Source organism: Pseudophryne corroboree, chromosome 8 (assembly GCF_028390025.1).
Source record: "Pseudophryne corroboree isolate aPseCor3 chromosome 8, aPseCor3.hap2, whole genome shotgun sequence".
Taxonomy (NCBI): Eukaryota; Metazoa; Chordata; class Amphibia; order Anura; family Myobatrachidae; genus Pseudophryne; species Pseudophryne corroboree.
The window spans coordinates 295,654,745-295,671,892 of NC_086451.1; the positions used below are offsets into that span (position 1 = coordinate 295,654,745).

At 43.2% G+C, this 17,148-nt stretch overlaps 1 protein-coding gene across 3 annotated transcripts in view; it reads left to right on the top strand.

The window, feature by feature from the left end:
• LOC134948996 (putative bifunctional UDP-N-acetylglucosamine transferase and deubiquitinase ALG13) overlaps window positions 1-17,148 on the top strand; it is a 479,197-nt gene that overhangs the window by 107,944 nt on the left and 354,105 nt on the right. For all 3 annotated transcript variants that reach the window (XM_063937323.1, XM_063937325.1, XM_063937324.1), the window contains exons 6-8: window positions 2,873-2,945; window positions 4,377-4,458; window positions 4,787-4,964. In XM_063937323.1, coding sequence (XP_063793393.1) covers window positions 2,873-2,945; window positions 4,377-4,458; window positions 4,787-4,964 — 333 coding nt within the window. The remainder of the gene's footprint in view (window positions 1-2,872; window positions 2,946-4,376; window positions 4,459-4,786; window positions 4,965-17,148) is intronic.

The window sequence follows — 17,148 nt, forward strand, 5'->3', positions numbered from 1 at the left end:
ACTGTCGCACACAGTGAGTGTGTGTGTGTGTGTGAATAAGTGTCGCATATCAATGTACACAGCACAGTCCCCTGGTGCGTTTTATTCACAACACAGTATTGTGACTAAGATGCATTATTGGAGAAAAAGAAAAGATGCCCGACTTTAGCAGTGTCTCACAGGACCTGACACACTGAGAGGGACTATTTGGTGTGGCTGCAGCAAAGTGGTCTGTATGTGTACACAAAGGGAGGGTCATGAATTTAGGTACTTCACTCGTATGGGTGCTGCCTCCTAATAACAACCAGGATCTATCCCAATGATCCTCAATAAAACTAATTAGAAAGCTGTACTGTACGGCAGAGGTTCCCAAACGCAGTCCTCAAGGCACCCCAATAGTCCAGGATTTGGGTATATCCATGGCTCAGCACAGATGGTTAAATCAAATTGACTGAGGTCACAGTAAGTCACCTGTGGCAAAGCATGGATACATTTAAAATAGAGATGAGCGGGTTCGGGTTTTACTCGGATTTACTGGTTCGCAAAACGGCATCTTATTGACTATCCAAAACAAGAGACATCCGTGAGCCAATAACATGCCGTTTTGAGAACCGAGTAAAACCGAACCCGCTCATCTCTACTTTAAAACCTGGACCGTTGGGGTGCCTTGAGGACCGCGTTTGGGAACCTCTGCTGTATGGTGTTGAAGAATGGCACTACCAAAGATGTAAACCCATTTAATGTATATTATGATAAACGTTTCCTTAACAAACATTCTTTGTTAGTACTAGTGTTTACTCTAGGCTGTTTTAGCAGGGTGCCGCGCCCTGCCCGTTTTTTAGCCGGCAAAACCCGCCCTGCCCCTTTTGCGGCGCCCTGCTAGAACAGCTGCCTGCTTCCTGCCCTCCCGGCGTGTATATATGCCGTGCGCATGCGCACGGCATCCATTAACGCATTGGGAGAGGGCTGGGGGAAGCCCAGCACCGACGGAGGTGCTGGGCACGCCCCCAACAGTGACGTCGCCGGCCTCAGACGCTCTCTATAGTAGCGTCTGTGGGCCGCCCCGCCCCTAAAATGATGTCGGCGTGGTCACGCCCCCTAATTTGCGTGGCCGCGCCCCGTTTCGGGCGCTTCGCCGCGCACATGTGCGTCCGGTGCCCTGCCCATTTTCACTCCTAGAGTGAACACTATAGTACTGTATAATAAACAAATTTAAGTAATTGGACTGTAAGTTCTTTATAAATTATATGGAATACTCATCCAGGATTTGTTAGATTCCTTTTTGCTTTTCAAATTGATTGATGCTGGATCTCTTTATTGTGAGTGCGGGTATGCATGTGATTATCAGCTCATTATCCAAAAAGATATCCTTATTGCTTTTGTAATTGAGGTTTGCAGCCTCCACGGGATGCGGTCAAGATCCCACCGGACGGGATCTCGACCGTCGGAATACCGACACCAGGATCTTGACCGGTACAATTCCCACATATTCTCCCTCTGTGGGTGTCCACGACACCCATAGAGGGAGAATAAATTAGTGTGCCGAGCACAGGGAGCCCGCAAGGGGCTGCGTTGCGCTCGCCCCCCTGTCGGGATTGTGCCGGTCGGGATCCCAGTGTCTCTATTCTGACCGCCGGGATCTCGTACTGATCCCGCCTCCACTAACACTGTGTATACCACCATTATATCGTACACTGTCCAAAGATACCTTTTATAGGAGACAGACTCGTATCCTCTTCAAGTGTGCTGGGGTACGCGCCTAAATTCTATTATTGTTGGTAAAATCTCTGTGAGGGTACCTGTCCTTTTGATAGATTTCCATTAATCACAGAGGAAAGCCTTAATCAACCTTGGCGCATATTGTTGGATCCTTCTTATAATTCTTTTTATTTATGTGACAATGACACACATTTAGAGGGAATCCCTTTGAAAATGAAAAAGGAATCTAACCAATCCTGGGTTAGTATTCCATATATTTATAAGGAAGTTATAGTTCAATTAGCTCATGTATAAGGCCGGTTTAAGGTTGTTTATTTCAAAATTTAAAAATGTCCTTTTTGGTGCAGGTTCCACCAATTGAAGAGTTGGTAACCGTTCTTTAAAACCGATTATCTAAGGTTACTGAACCTAAACTCACCAGTACTATAGAAGACCATAAAATATATCCTACAGATGTGTCTTCATAAATAATTTCTGCAGTTGTGCCAAACAGCCACCCTCTGCACGCCAAGTCCATGAGAGACTGCTAGCTTCAGGTGTCTTTTTGTCGAACATGCATCTTGGTTGCAATGCAATTTGGCTAGAACGCACCAGGAAACACTTGTAACGAGGGGTTTGCGATATGTTTACGGATGTGCAGTACATACTGTAAGTAGAGTAGACACAATCGGACTGTCAGTTTGTGAACTGTTATCTCTGCCTGAACTTATGTGAATTGGGAAACAATAAAGTGAAATGTCAATGTGGAGAGCCATGCTCATCTATGATTACAAGAGTAGTTTGCAGAAAAGACCCTTTTCAGGAAAAAAGAGGAGTGACGCTAGAGTTGCATAAGACCTGGAGGCTCACTCGCACCAGGCATCTCGCGCCGCGCAGCATATTGAGGCTAGATATATGAAGCCATATCTGTATATCGAAATTGCATAAACTTGTAACACGTTTCATGGGTACACGGTCTGCTTCTTCAGACTCTTCATGCCAGTGTTGTTTAGGTTGTCAATCTTTTATGATAACATGATACACCTTCAAATCAGAGTGTCGGCGCTGAATCCTTATTTTGTGCAGACCAAAGACTGAGTCAATTTGTTTTTAAAACTTAATTTTTTAATATTTGTGGCAAACCTATTGGGGCAAATATTTTGCATGTTAAAATAAAGACTTTTCTACTTTTCAGTCAAAACTTTATACTGTACAAAAGTCCTGGAAAACCACCTACATATGCAACTGATCACAACTGTGATGGAAAGGTAAGCTTGGTGTCAAACTTGACTGGTTTCACAGGGGAATACAGCACCCCCCCCCCCCCACACACACACACCACCTTTTAATTGTCATCAAGGCAAGGGGAAACTGGTACATGATTGACATCCAAGTAGTAGAAAAGGCTCATAATATGTGAATGCTGATTATTTTACAGGACCAAAAAGCTATACCTTAATACACTTAAATTTGAGCCGCTGCGGCCGCTGTATGTAATCCTTACCCTACGTACTTTTTACACAGCGTACAAAGGCCCGTACCCTGTACGCACTTTGCGTACTCACGCCGCGACAGACGTACAAAGTACAATCGGTGCACACACACACACACACACACACACACACACACACACACACGGACACGCTGAGAGCACAATGCAGCTACACGTGTGATAGAAATACACCTTAAACCTTAGCAGGAAATGGGACACGACGCCAATTGTATTTCAAAAACCATGTTGGGGTCCAACCCACCAACGGTTATTTTACTTAGCAGGGGGTTACAACAATAATACAATTCAATAAGAGAAAAAGGCTACAGTCAATAGTACATACGTTTGTTCGCCTGCGCTTCCCGGACCGGTTCTCAGTCATCAAGGTAGATGACCTTCAGAGATTGTGTGTGACTGGGCTTGCAGCTGGCTTTTTATACATTTGTCCAAAACCTAACACAATGGAAACTGTAATCTCCATCTATTGGTCACTGGGATGGTCATTTACAGTACAGGAGAGGTCATAGGTCGGTTTGAATAGGTGGGCGATGTCTGGTCCAGGTGCACTTGCAGTTGGTCTCCACTGGGTTCCCGCCGAATATCAGGAGTACAGTAAATACAGTTGATATTAATATTCTGCTCCTGCGCTTAACTATTCGCATGAGCGTGCGATCTTCCGCAAACCAACACCGGAATATTGCTCTAAAAATACCCTACAGCTGGATACCAAACACCACCTCCTAACCTAATTCTGTCCCCTCATATCCTGTAAAGGTGAATCCCTTTTTTTATTACACCCTTTAAGCAAGTGTAACTCTCTGGTGTGGTGCATGCTGACTATGTGTAAATCGTGCACTATGTGTATTAAATATGTAATGTGTTTTTGAGCCAATAAGATTCGGTTTTGAGAACCGAGTAAAACCGAATCCGCTCATCACTAGTTTTTATGGCTTTTCCATGCGATCACAAATACTACCGTAATTACTCATACCACACGCTAATACGCAGGACCGCGTGAGCGGTCATACGCAACTTGCAAATATGTGCACGCACGGCAGAACAAGTACACGCACGGAGGCCATCTGTGTGTAGTTTGTACGTGATGTGTGCACTGAAATTATTTTCGACTTAGACAATACATGTGGAAGTTATGTGTTGGCTTCCTTTCTTATTCTTTCTGAATGACGCCTTTTACTTTTGTTTGCAGATAATGTTGTGCTGTTCCACCAATGGTCACTATGACTCTGTGTTCACTAAAACTTTCCAAACAACTGCTGCTATTTGTCAAGGTAGGGATATTTTGTGAAGTGACACAGACCACCATTACTGTTTCTCTAACTTCATTTTAGAATACTTGTCACAGAGAATTCTTGCTCCTGCTTTAAAAAAATCTGAATATTATCCTATGTGAAATTAGCTTTGTACTCAGACACTGCCTACTACATTTCTTGGTATAATCTTTTAGGTTACTCCCTTTTTATAACTGTAATATACGTTAAAAACTTTCTAAAAATATAACGAACAGAAGGACACCGGGACACAATTTTCAGCTATAGTTAGACTATTGACAAACAAGCAGTAAATGTTCTTATTTTCAATTTCTGTTGCTTCCTGTAGCTGTTCTCTATGAATGTCTATACAGAGATGTGTTTGGTGTGGACGAGCGAGAGTTGATAGCTGCTGTTGAGCTTTTTCGAAGTGGCACAAAGAAGAATCGTAACAGTGCGTCCACTGGCAGCGAAGATGCAAATTATGACTCTAATCCTGATCATAACAAGGCATCAAATGACAGCAGGTAATTTTTCTGTTACATTCAGGGCCATTGTTTAAAATGCACTACCTACCCACGAGCGTTGCTTTTTCTACATTCATAAAGCTGAAAAATATTTACCTTTTTTTTGTGGGGGCTTTCCATGTTGGTACAAGTTTAGTTAATCTAGAACCAAGGAGCTGATTCTGCACAGGACCTGTTTTAATTATCAGATATTAATACCAATAAGTAGTAATGAAGTCCCTTTACTAGAAACCGGATCAAGCAATTTCATCAAAACTGGTAGTGCGCCCAGTATCAGTGATGTACAGTATTGAACATTTGGAGAAAGACTTTGTTGGGGCACTTCTATAGTTATTACATTTCAGATAAATAAATTGATAACTTTTATTGTCAGTTAAAGTGACCAGACAACACACATGTAATCCCTGGTATCATTTTCAAGTCAATGTGACACATTTCCATTTATGGTCTATAATTGTTTTATTCTACAGGAGCACTGAATTGATTGTCAGTCTATTTTAAACAGACTTTACATATCTGCCTGGTTTATTGCACTGAAAGGGCCTAACTGGGGTGATCTGAATTTTTTTTTTTTTTTATAGTTAAAGATTTCTTATAATGGTATTTAGTTGTAACCATTTGGATTCATATACTGTATATGTGCAAATATACACCTGATGACCCAGTAGGGGGGATTGAGTCAATAAACCATCTTTTCTTTGTATAAATATGGTGTTATGTACTATACACATCAAATACTGACCAACATGATCAGAAGGGTGTGATTTGGGTATACAAATTATTAAACAAAAGGTGAAGCTGTGATTTTGGAGAGGAGCAATACAGTGGCATGCTTATGACATTTACACAGCATGTGAAATAGATCTTTATATTTCCACACCCTCATTTACCTTATACTCAGTGGGACTCTCATTTGGATCCTTTGTTCACCCTGCACTGAGAACTCTCATTAGCGCTCTTCCAACAGTAGATCTCACATTCTACTTTTTTCTGTCACCATTTGAAGAAATCGTACATTCACTCTCCCACTACATTTGCAAAACGCAGGGGCAGCTATGCCTTATAGCTATGACTGGCTTTCAAATCACGCTATAAGTACCATATAGAACATTATTTGATGTCTGTGTGAATCAGATTACTGCTGGATAATTTTATCTTTTGTTTTTATGTACTGCATTTTTCTACACTACTAACTTATATTGTACTATGAACAACAAAGAGTGATTAAGTGCTTAATTAACCGTGACTTATTTGGGGACACTCTGCAAGTATTCTACAGATGTGGGTTATTTACAGTATCCCTGATCATCTCTTGCATGCACAAATAGTTTTATGCTACATGTGGTTACCCCTGAAAACCACATCATTGGTACTCATGGTTCATTACTCTATCCTCGTTTATAGATTGCTCAGGTGTGTATAACCTAATTGGAATACCACATTATATTTGCATAGCTTGTTAAGTGGTTACCCCTGAAACCATGACAACAGTATCAATAAAGTGCTGTAACATATTCACTCTGACAATTACTCCAGACATTGTTGCATTTTATATGGTTGACTAATCCACTACTGTTTACTACTAAACCACTACTGTTTACTTGTGTTTCTGCTGCGGGGTACACTGGGCTCCACAGGGAATGACATTGGGATGTAGAGTAGGATCTTGATCCGAGGCAACAGGCTCAAAGCTTTGACTGTTCCCAGAATGCCTAGCGCCGCCTCCTCTATAACACCGCCTCCGTGCACAGGAGCTCAGTTTTGTAGTTGGTGCCTTGCAGTAAGCAGGCACATAACAGGGGGACTGCTCCAGCAGCCCTGAGAGAAGCTTTTAAAGAATATTGAAGACTTCAAGGGCTGCAGCAGAGACACTGACTGTGTTAGATGTCAGTCAGACACCTCCTGCTGCAGCTCCATCACCTCCCCCAGCGGCGCTGTACACTCCTGCGCCCTGGTTGCCAGGTACCTACAGCGGAGGCTCCGTTTTTTTTTTCCAAGTTAGTCACACACCCGACCGCTGCTCTCCTGGATCGTGTGGCCGCACTCAGGGAGGAGGTAAGGGGTCCTCTCGACGGGACCTGCTGTAAATCGCGATCCCGCGCGGCCGGTGAGACTGTGGTAGTACCCCACTAGACCACCAGGGCATGGGCACAGGTCTGTTTTCTCTCATAAAACCGTTTTATTAAGTCCCCAGTACCCGGTGATGAAGTCCAGCAGGGGGGTAAGGCTTTGACCTGTAGCCCATCCCCCAGCCCCAGGGCGCCATTTAGAGTAAATGTTCCCGCCCTGGAGCTGCTTATCTCTCTCTGCCTAACTCCCTGTAAGCGTTTGGGCGCCATTATAGAAAGCAGAGCTGATCCTGGGACTGTTTGGGCAAATCCTCCTCTGTAAAGCCGCCTGCCTTTCAGAGCTGTGCATTTTACAGGACACTTAAGTATTCTACATGTCTGCTGACAGTGTTAGTTAAGAAAAAGTGTATTTAGTTAGGGTTATTTAGTACAAGTACCCTGTGATATACATCCAGTCTTGCATTGTTATATCTATTAAGTGTATAGCTACAGATGTAGCCACCTTTATCTTGACTGGCTGAGGCGTTTGTCCCGATCGAGCATACGCAGCGTAGGGAGGAGCGCCTAGTCACAGAGAGGCGTACCTAATCGCACGGAGGCAGACAGAGCGTTTGGCGTTACCTTTACGTGTAATACCTGCGATCATCCACCAGATGTCGCTTTTTACAATCACCACTGAGCATGCGTGTGGTCTCCCGTAAAATGCAATACTGAAATATATAATAAGGACTACTTTACTAAGGCGTCTCATTACGCTGCATACAGTAAATACTCATTACGCTGCATTATTTTATACAGTATATACGATACAGACACAGATAGTACAGCATACAGTAAATGATCCATCTACAGTACTTTATGAATATGTGAGCGTCCAAGTCCCGCAGACAAAACAACAGAAAACCAGTAGTGTACACTGTCGCAAATGGACGTGTTAGAAGTTCACTATTGCCTCTTGAGATTAGGAATTTTGTACAGTATGTTAGCGTCCTAATCCTGTAGTCATTACAGCATAATCAAAACCAATGGATTTATTCATCTGTCTGCGGCGGAGTGGTGAAGTGTTCCGCTTCCTATACTCAGAGTCCTGAGTTCGATTCCTAAAGTACAAATGCATGTTAGTTTTTTCCAGACACTTTATTATTATTTTTATTCACATAAACCAGGGCAAAGCTGCATGAGCGGTTCTACTGTTAAGGTTCTATGCACCGTACAGTACACATACAATTCTATAGCAGGGCAGACTCAATTGAAATGGCTACCGCCTGTGTCTCCTCGCCCAATGGAGGCCCTCGGCTATGGAGCAAGTAACAGCACAGATTTAGTAGGTCACGGGGCAATGCTGAAGGAGCGTCAGAATCCCCTAGCTAAAATACACAGGGGTGATAGGGATAAGTGAGGTCTTTGCGCATAACGATACACCGCAAAGTTCCCCATGGTTTTGATTATGCCTTTTCTTTGAACACGGTATTTTCCACTGCTTCACCCTACCCCCATCCCACTTTCCCCTTCCCCCCCTGGGAGCCTGCAAAGTACATGCAGTAGACAGGGAGGGAGTTCCGATCAGGTTACAAGACATGTGCAACAGTATACTACTGTATGTAGGAAAATCCACCGCCCACTCTGATTTATGTGAAACCTGTGTGCACCCTTCCATTGAATGTATAACAAAGAAAAATAATAATAATAAAGTGAATGTTACAGGAACACATTAAAAAAAGGTTGGCACTTCCTTCCCATTGGTGTTGGTTTATGCCTTAGGGGACTCGGACGTTAATACTTGTATTTCAAAAGCACAGTGTTTTCCACCGCCTCTCCCTACCCCCATCGCCCTTCCCCCCTGGGAGCCTGCACAGGTCATGCAGTGGACAGGGAGGGAGTTCAGGTCAGGTACAATACACAAATGCTGACGATTTACAGTACTGTGTTGCTCAGTTAGTTGCGTTGGAATACACTAATTTATACTCATTACCGCTGTGTATTTGTATATAGCGGAATGAATCGCTGCTGCAGATTTACTTTGATTTATGTGAAACCTGTGTGCACCCTTTCATTGAATGTACAACAAAGAAAAAAAATAATAAAGTGAATGTCACGGGAACATAGAAAAAAAAAGGTTGGCACTTTGTGACTCTCAGCATGGGAGGTGGGAGCCTTCATCACTAGGTTGGTATGGAAGGGGAGACAATTAGCTACCGGAGGGTACCATCCCAAGTTTCTGTGACCCCCACAAGGCTCATGGCAAGCGTCGGAACCTATGGTGGGTCTGAATTAACGGTCCCATTATAGTCTATGGGAAAATGGGTCCACTTTGCGTACTGATATCTCTGGTTCTGGGTGTCCCAGAGACTCAGGACTGGTACCATACAAAAGAGGAGACTCTTGGCTTTCGGGGCAGACCAACCACTAGTTTATGTGACACTGGAAAAGGAAACGGGAAGCAACCATGTTTCGGGTCCCCTCCAGTTGTCCGCCTAGCTTGCACAGGATACAGGGTTTCTGGCTAGATAGGAAATACTGTACAGAAATGCTAAGCATGGTAATTTGACATCCAGGAACATAGGGAGGAGTTTTTATCTCACTCCATTATACTTAGAAAAATTACACTTGCCACTGTACGTTACAAGCTGTTTGTGCTAATTAGTACACTAGTAGAACATACTGTACAGAGATACGAAGGACAGTGATTTGGCATCCACGAACTTAGGGAGGAGCTTTTATCTCTCTCCATTGTAATTAGCACGGACAGCTTGTAAAGTACAGCGGCAAGTTTAATCTTTCTATGTAAAATGGAGAGAGATAAAAGCTCCTCTGGAAGTTCCCAGATGCCAAATCACCATTCTTAGTATCTCTGTACAGTATGTTCTACTAGTATACTAATTAGCACGAACAGCTTTTGACTGGATGCCAAATCACCATACTTCGTATCTCTGTACAGTATGTTCTATTAGGGTACTAATTAGCACGAACAGCTTGTAACGTACAGCGGCAAGTTTAATCTTTCTATGTATAATGGAGAGAGATAAAAGCTCCTCAATAAGTTCCTGGATACAAAATCACCATACTTAGTATCTCTGTACAGTATGTTCTATTAGGGTACCAATTAGCTGTTTGTGCTAATTAGTACCCTAATAGAAAATACTATGCAGAGATACTAAGGATGGTGATTTGGCAACCAGGAACTTAGGGAGGAGCTTTTATCTCTCTATATTATACATAGTAAGATTAAAATTGCCACTGTACGTTACAAGCTGTTTGTGCTAATTAGTACCCTAATAGAAAATACTATGCAGAGATACTAAGGATGGTGATTTGGCAACCAGGAACTTAGGGAGGAGCTTTTATCTCTCTATATTATACATAGTAAGATTAAAATTGCCACTGTACGTTACAAGCTGTTTGTGCTAATTAGTACCCTAATAGAAAATACTATGCAGAGATACTAAGGATGGTGATTTGGCAACCAGGAACTTAGGGAGGAGCTTTTATCTCTCTATATTATACATAGTAAGATTAAAATTGCCACTGTACGTTACAAGCTGTTCGTGCTAATTAGTACACTAGTAGAACATACTGTACAGAGATACTAAGTACAGTGATTTGGCATCCACAAACTTAGGGAGGAGCTTTAATCTCTCCATTGTAATCTATCTAAGTATAATGGAGAGAGATAAAAGCTCCTCCCTAAATTCCTGGATGCCAAATTACTGTCCTTAGTATCTCTGTACTCTATGTTCTACTAGTGTACTAATTAGCACAAACAGCTTGTAACGTAGAGTGGCAAGTTTAATCTTTCTATGCATAATGGAGAGAGATAAATGCTCCTCAGTAAGTTCCTAGATGCCAAATCACCATCCTTAGTATCTCTGTACAGTATGTTCTACTAGTGTATTAATTAGCACGAACAGCTTGTAACGTACAGTTGCAAGTTTAATCTTTCTATGTATAATGGAGAGAGATAAAAGCTCCTCAGTAAGTTCCTGGATGCCAAATCACCGTCCTTAGTATCTCTGTACAGTATGTTTTACTAGTGTACTAATTAGCACGAACAGCATGTAACACACAGTGGCAATTTTAATCTTTCTATGTATAATATTGAGAGATAAAAGCTTCTCCCTAAGTTCCTGGTTGCCAAATCACCAAACTTAGTATATCTGCATAGTATTTTCTGTTAGGGTACTAATTAGCACAAACAGCTAATTAGTACCCTAATAGAACATACTGTACAGAGATACTAAGTACGGTGATTTGGCATCCAGGAACTTACTGAGGAGCTTTTATCTCTCTCCATTATACATAGAAAGATTAAACTTGCAACTGTACGTTACAAGCTGTTTGTGCTAATTAGTACACTAGTAAAACATACTGTACAGAGATACTAAGGACGGTGATTTGGCATCCAGGAACTTACTGAGGAGCTTTTATCTCTCTCCATTATACATAGAAAGATTAAACTTGCAACTGTACGTTACAAGCTGTTCGTACTAATTAATACACTAGTAGAACATACTGTACAGAGATACTAAGGATGGTGATTTGGCATCTAGGAACTTACTGAGGAGCTTTTATCTCTCTCCATTATACATAGAAAGATTAAACTTGCCACTCTACGTTACAAGCTGTTTGTGCTAATTAGTACACTAGTAGAACATAGAGTACAGAGATACTAAGGACAGTAATTTGGCATCCAGGAATTTAGGGAGGAGCTTTTATCTCTCTCCATTATACTTAGATTACAATGGAGAGATTAAAGCTCCTCCCTAAGTTTGTGGATGCCAAATCATTGTACTTAGTATCTCTGTACAGTATGTTCTACTAGTGTACTAATTAGCACGAACAGCTTGTAACGTACAGTGGCAATTTTAATCTTTCTATGTATAATATAGAGAGATAAAAGCTCCTCCCTAAGTTCCTGGTTGCCAAATCACCATCCTTAGTATCTTTGCATAGTATTTTCTATTAGGGTACTAATTAGCACAAACAGCTTGTAACGTACAGTGGCAATTTTAATCTTACTATGTATAATATAGAGAGATAAAAGCTCCTCCCTAAGTTCCTGGTTGCCAAATCACCATCCTTAGTATCTCTGCATAGTATTTTCTAGTAGGGTACTAATTAGCACAAACAGCTTGTAACGTACAGTGGCAATTTTAATCTTACTATGTATAATATAGAGAGATAAAAGCTCCTCCCTAAGTTCCTGGTTGCCAAATCACCATCCTTAGTATCTCTGCATAGTATTTTCTATTAGGGTACTAATTAGCACAAACAGCTAATTGGTACCCTAATAGAACATACTGTACAGAGATACTAAGTATGGTGATTTTGTATCCAGGAACTTATTGAGGAGCTTTTATCTCTCTCCATTATACATAGAAAGATTAAACTTGCCGCTGTACGTTACAAGCTGTTCGTGCTAATTAGTACCCTAATAGAACATACTGTACAGAGATACGAAGTATGGTGATTTGGCATCCAGTTAAAAGCTGTTCGTGCTAATTAGTATACTAGTAGAACATACTGTACAGAGATACTAAGAATGGTGATTTGGCATCTGGGAACTTCCACAGGAGCTTTTATCTCTCTCCATTTTACATAGAAAGATTAAATTTGCCGCTGTACTTTACAAGCTGTCCGTGCTAATTAGTACCCTAATTGAAAATACTATACAGATACTAAAGACGGTTATTTGGCACCTAGGAATTTAGGGAGGAGCTTTTATCTCTCTCCATTATACTTAGAAAGATTACAATGGAGAGAGATAAAAGCTCCTCCCTAAGTTCGTGGATGCCAAATCACTGTCCTTAGTATCTCTGTACAGTATGTTCTACTAGTGTACTAATTAGCACAAACAGCTTGTAACGTACAGTGGCAAGTGTAATTTTTCTAAGTATAATGGAGTGAGATAAAAACTCCTCCCTATGTTCCTGGATGTCAAATTACCATGCTTAGCATTTCTGTACAGTATTTCCTATCTAGCCAGAAACCCTGTATCCTGTGCAAGCTAGGCGGACAACTGGAGGGGACCCGAAACACGGTTGCTTCCTGTTTCCTTTTCCAGTGTCACATAAACTAGTGGTTGGTCTGCCCCGAAAGCCAAGAGTCTCCTCTTTTGTATGGTACCAGTCCTGAGTCTCTGGGACACCCAGAACCAGAGATATCAGTACGCAAAGTGGACCCATTTTCCCATAGACTATAATGGGACCTTTAATTCAGACCCACCATAGGTTCCGACGCTTGCCATGAGCCTTGTGGGGGTCACAGAAACTTGGGGTTGGTACCCTCCGGTAGATAATTGTCTCCCCTTCCATACCAACCTAGTGATGAAGGCTCCCACCTCCCATGCTGAGAGTCACATAGTGCCAACCTTTTTTTTTCTATGTTCCCGTGACATTCACTTTATTATTTTTTTTCTTTGTTGTACATTCAATGAAAGGGTGCAGACAGGTTTCACATAAATCAAAGTAAATCTGCAGCAGCGATTCATTCCACTATATACAAATACACAGCGGTAATGAGTATAAATTAGTGTATTCCAACGCAACTAACTGAGCAACACAGTACTGTAGATCGTCAGCATTTGTGTATTGTACCTGACCTGAACTCCCTCCCTGTCCACTGCATGACCTGTGCAGGCTCCCAGGGGTGAAGGGCGATGGGGGTAGGGAGAGGCGGTGGAAAACACTGTGCTTTTGAAATACAAGTATTAACGTCCGAGTCCCCTAAGGCATAAACCAACACCAATGGGAAGGAAGTGCCAACCTTTTTTTAATGTGTTCCTGTAACATTCACTTTATTATTATTATTTTTCTTTGTTATACATTCAATGGAAGGGTGCACACAGGTTTCACATAAATCAGAGTGGGCGGTGGATTTTCCTACATACAGTAGTATACTGTTGCACATGTCTTGTAACCTGATCGGAACTCCCTCCCTGTCTACTGCATGTACTTTGCAGGCTCCCAGGGGGGGAAGGGGAAAGTGGGTAGGGTGAGGCAGTGGAAAATACCGTGTTCAAAGAAAAGGCTTAATCAAAACCATGGGGAACTTTGCGGTGTATCGTTATGCGCAAAGACCTCACTTATCCCTATCACCCCTGTGTATTTTAGCTAGGGGATTCTGACGCTCCTTCAGCATTGCCCCGTGACCTACCAAATCTGTGCTGTTACTTGCTCCATAGCCGAGGGCCTCCATTGGGCGAGGAGACACAGGCGGTAGCCATTTCAATTGAGTCTGCCCTGCTATAGAATTGTATGTATACCATATGGTGCATAGACCCTAAACAGTACAACTGCTCCTGCAGCTTTGCCCTAGTTTACGTGAATAACTCCCTCCCTGTCTACTGCATGACCTGTGCAGGATCCCAGGGGGGAAGGGCGATGGGCAAGCGGGAGGCGGTGGAAAATACTGTGCTTTTGAAATGCAAGTACTGTATGAGTCTGAGTCCCCAGTAGCCTCCTGCTAGCCTATTGCCCTTCCACCCTGGGAGCCTGCACAGATCATGCAGTAGACAGGGAGGGAATTCAGGTCATGTGCAATACACAAACGCCGAATATCTACTGTATAGTACTGTTTTGCTCACTTAGTAGCGTCAGAATACACTCATTTCTACTCATTGCCGCAGTGCAGTTGCATTTAGCGTAAATAATCGCTCCTGCAGATGTACTCTGATTTATATGTAACTTGTGTGCACCTTTCCATTGACTGTCTTACAATGTTGATAAAATAATACAGTGTATTATTACAATAAAAATAAAATAAAAAAAAAGAAGGCACATCACGTCTCGAACCCTGGACCCCCAGCGTGGGAGGTGGGGGAGTCTTCACCCCTAGCCCACGACGCCTCATGAGAGACTCCCAATTTCATGTGTGAAAGTACTGCAAACAGAGCCCGGCCCCCACCCCATTGGTGTTGGTTTATGCCTTAGAGGACTCGGACGCTCGCATTTGTAAAGCACGGTATTTTCCACCGCCTCCTGCTAGCCCTCCATTCCCATTATGCATTAGCGAACTCAGACGCTCATGTATTTTAAAAGCACGGTGTTTATACATTGTCCTGTACATTCTTCCTTTTACACAATTACTGTAGTTGCGTCTCCATACACATACAGTACTCCATACACATACAGTACAGTACTCTACAGTACTGTAGGTCACCATCTTTTTCCACCGCCTCCCGTTACGCCTACAGTATTGCCAGAGCTGTAGATCAATCCGCCGCTATACTATACGATCGAAAGTACTGGATTAGTGGAGCATTAGCCACACAGTGGTGGAGATGTGTAATGCATGATGAGTATCTAGATCGCCTCAACGCGCCTACCTGTGATTAAACTCAGCTATCGCCTTAGCGTGACTAAACGCCCGTCTCGGCGGAGAAACAGTCAAGATAAAGGTGGCTACATCTGTATACATAGTGCTACTCTGTATTGCTAGTCCTTTGCAGTTTTATTGCATGTCATAATTTCTGCATTGTACAAACTGTGACTGTGTGTGTGCATATAGCTGCTGTGTGACCTCCATTTCGTGTATCTCACTCAGATTGCTATCCCTATATTCTTTAACCTGAGCGGGCTAAGTGTGTCAGGTTTATCATAATATAGGCAGTTCACAGGATATACTTAGTGTGTATTTCTCTAACGTCCTAGTGGATGCTGGGGACTCCGTAAGGACCATGGGGATAGACGGGCTCCGCAGGAGACATTGGCACTTTAAGAAAGAATTTAGGTTCTGGTGTGCACTGGCTCCTCCCTCTATGCCCCTCCTCCAGACCTCAGTTTGATACTGTGCCCAGATGAGCTGGGTGCTTTTCAGTGAGCTCTCCTGAGTTTGCTATAAGAAAGTATTTTGTTAGGTTTTTTATTTTCAGGGAGCTCTGCTGGCAACAGACTCCCTGCATCGTGGGACTGAGGGGAGAGAAGCAGCCCTACTCTCTGAAGCTAGGTCCTGATTCTTAGGCTACTGGACACCATTAGCTCTAGAGGGATCGGTACGCAGGATCTCACCCGCGCCGTCCGGTCCCGGAGCCACGCCGCCGCCCCCCTCGCAGAGCCGGAAGACAGAAGCCGGGTGAGTATGAGAAGCAAAGAAGACTTCACAGGCGGCAGAAGTCTCCGTGTTCTTCACTGAGGTAACGCACAGCACTGCAGCTGTGCGCCATTGCTCCACACACCTACACATACTCCGGTCACTGTAAGGGTGCAGGGCGTGGGGGGGGGGGGGGGGGGGAGGTGCGCCCTGGGCAGCATTTGGGACCTCTTTTGGCAAAGTTAAGCATATATACAGCTGGGTACTGTATATATGTATGAGCCCCCGCCAAAAAATTACATATTTAAGCGGGACAGAAGCCCAGGGGGCGGGGCTTCCTCCTCAGCACTCACCAGCGCCATTTTTTCTCCACAGCTCCGCTGAGAGGAAACTCCCCAGGCTCTCCCCTGCGGTAGAAGAGGGTAAAAAGAGAGGGGGGGCACTTAATTAGGCGCAAAAAGCAATATAAACAGCAGCTACTGGGTTAAAATTAAGTTACTGTGTTATTCCTGGGTTTATAGCGCTGGGGTGTCTCTCTGTCTCTCCAAAGGGCCTTGTGGGGGAACTGTCTTCAGAGAGGGCATTCCCTGTGTGTGTGGTGTCTGTACGCTTGTGTCGAAATGTCTGATGAGGAAGGCTATGTGGAAGCAGAGCGGGAGCAAATGAATGTGGTGTTTCGCCGACACCTGATTGGATGGATATGTGGAAGGTTTTGAATGATGTTAATTCCTTGCATAAAAAGTTAGAAAAAGCTAAAGCCTCGGGACAGTCAGGGTCCCAACCCGTGCCTGATCCTATGTCGCAGAGGCCGTCAGGGTCGCGGAAGCGCCCACTATCCCAAACTGTTGACACAGATACCGACATGGATTCTGACTCCAGTGTCGATTACGATGATGCAAAGTTACAGCCAAAATTGGCTAAATCCATCCGTTATATGATTATAGCAATTAAGGATGTGTTGCACATCACAGAGGAAACCCCAGTCCCTGACGAGGGTGCATATGTATGGGGAAAAGAAGCCGGAGGTAACCTTTCCCCCCCTCACACGAGCTAAATGAGTTATGTGAAAAGGCTTGGGAACCTCCAGA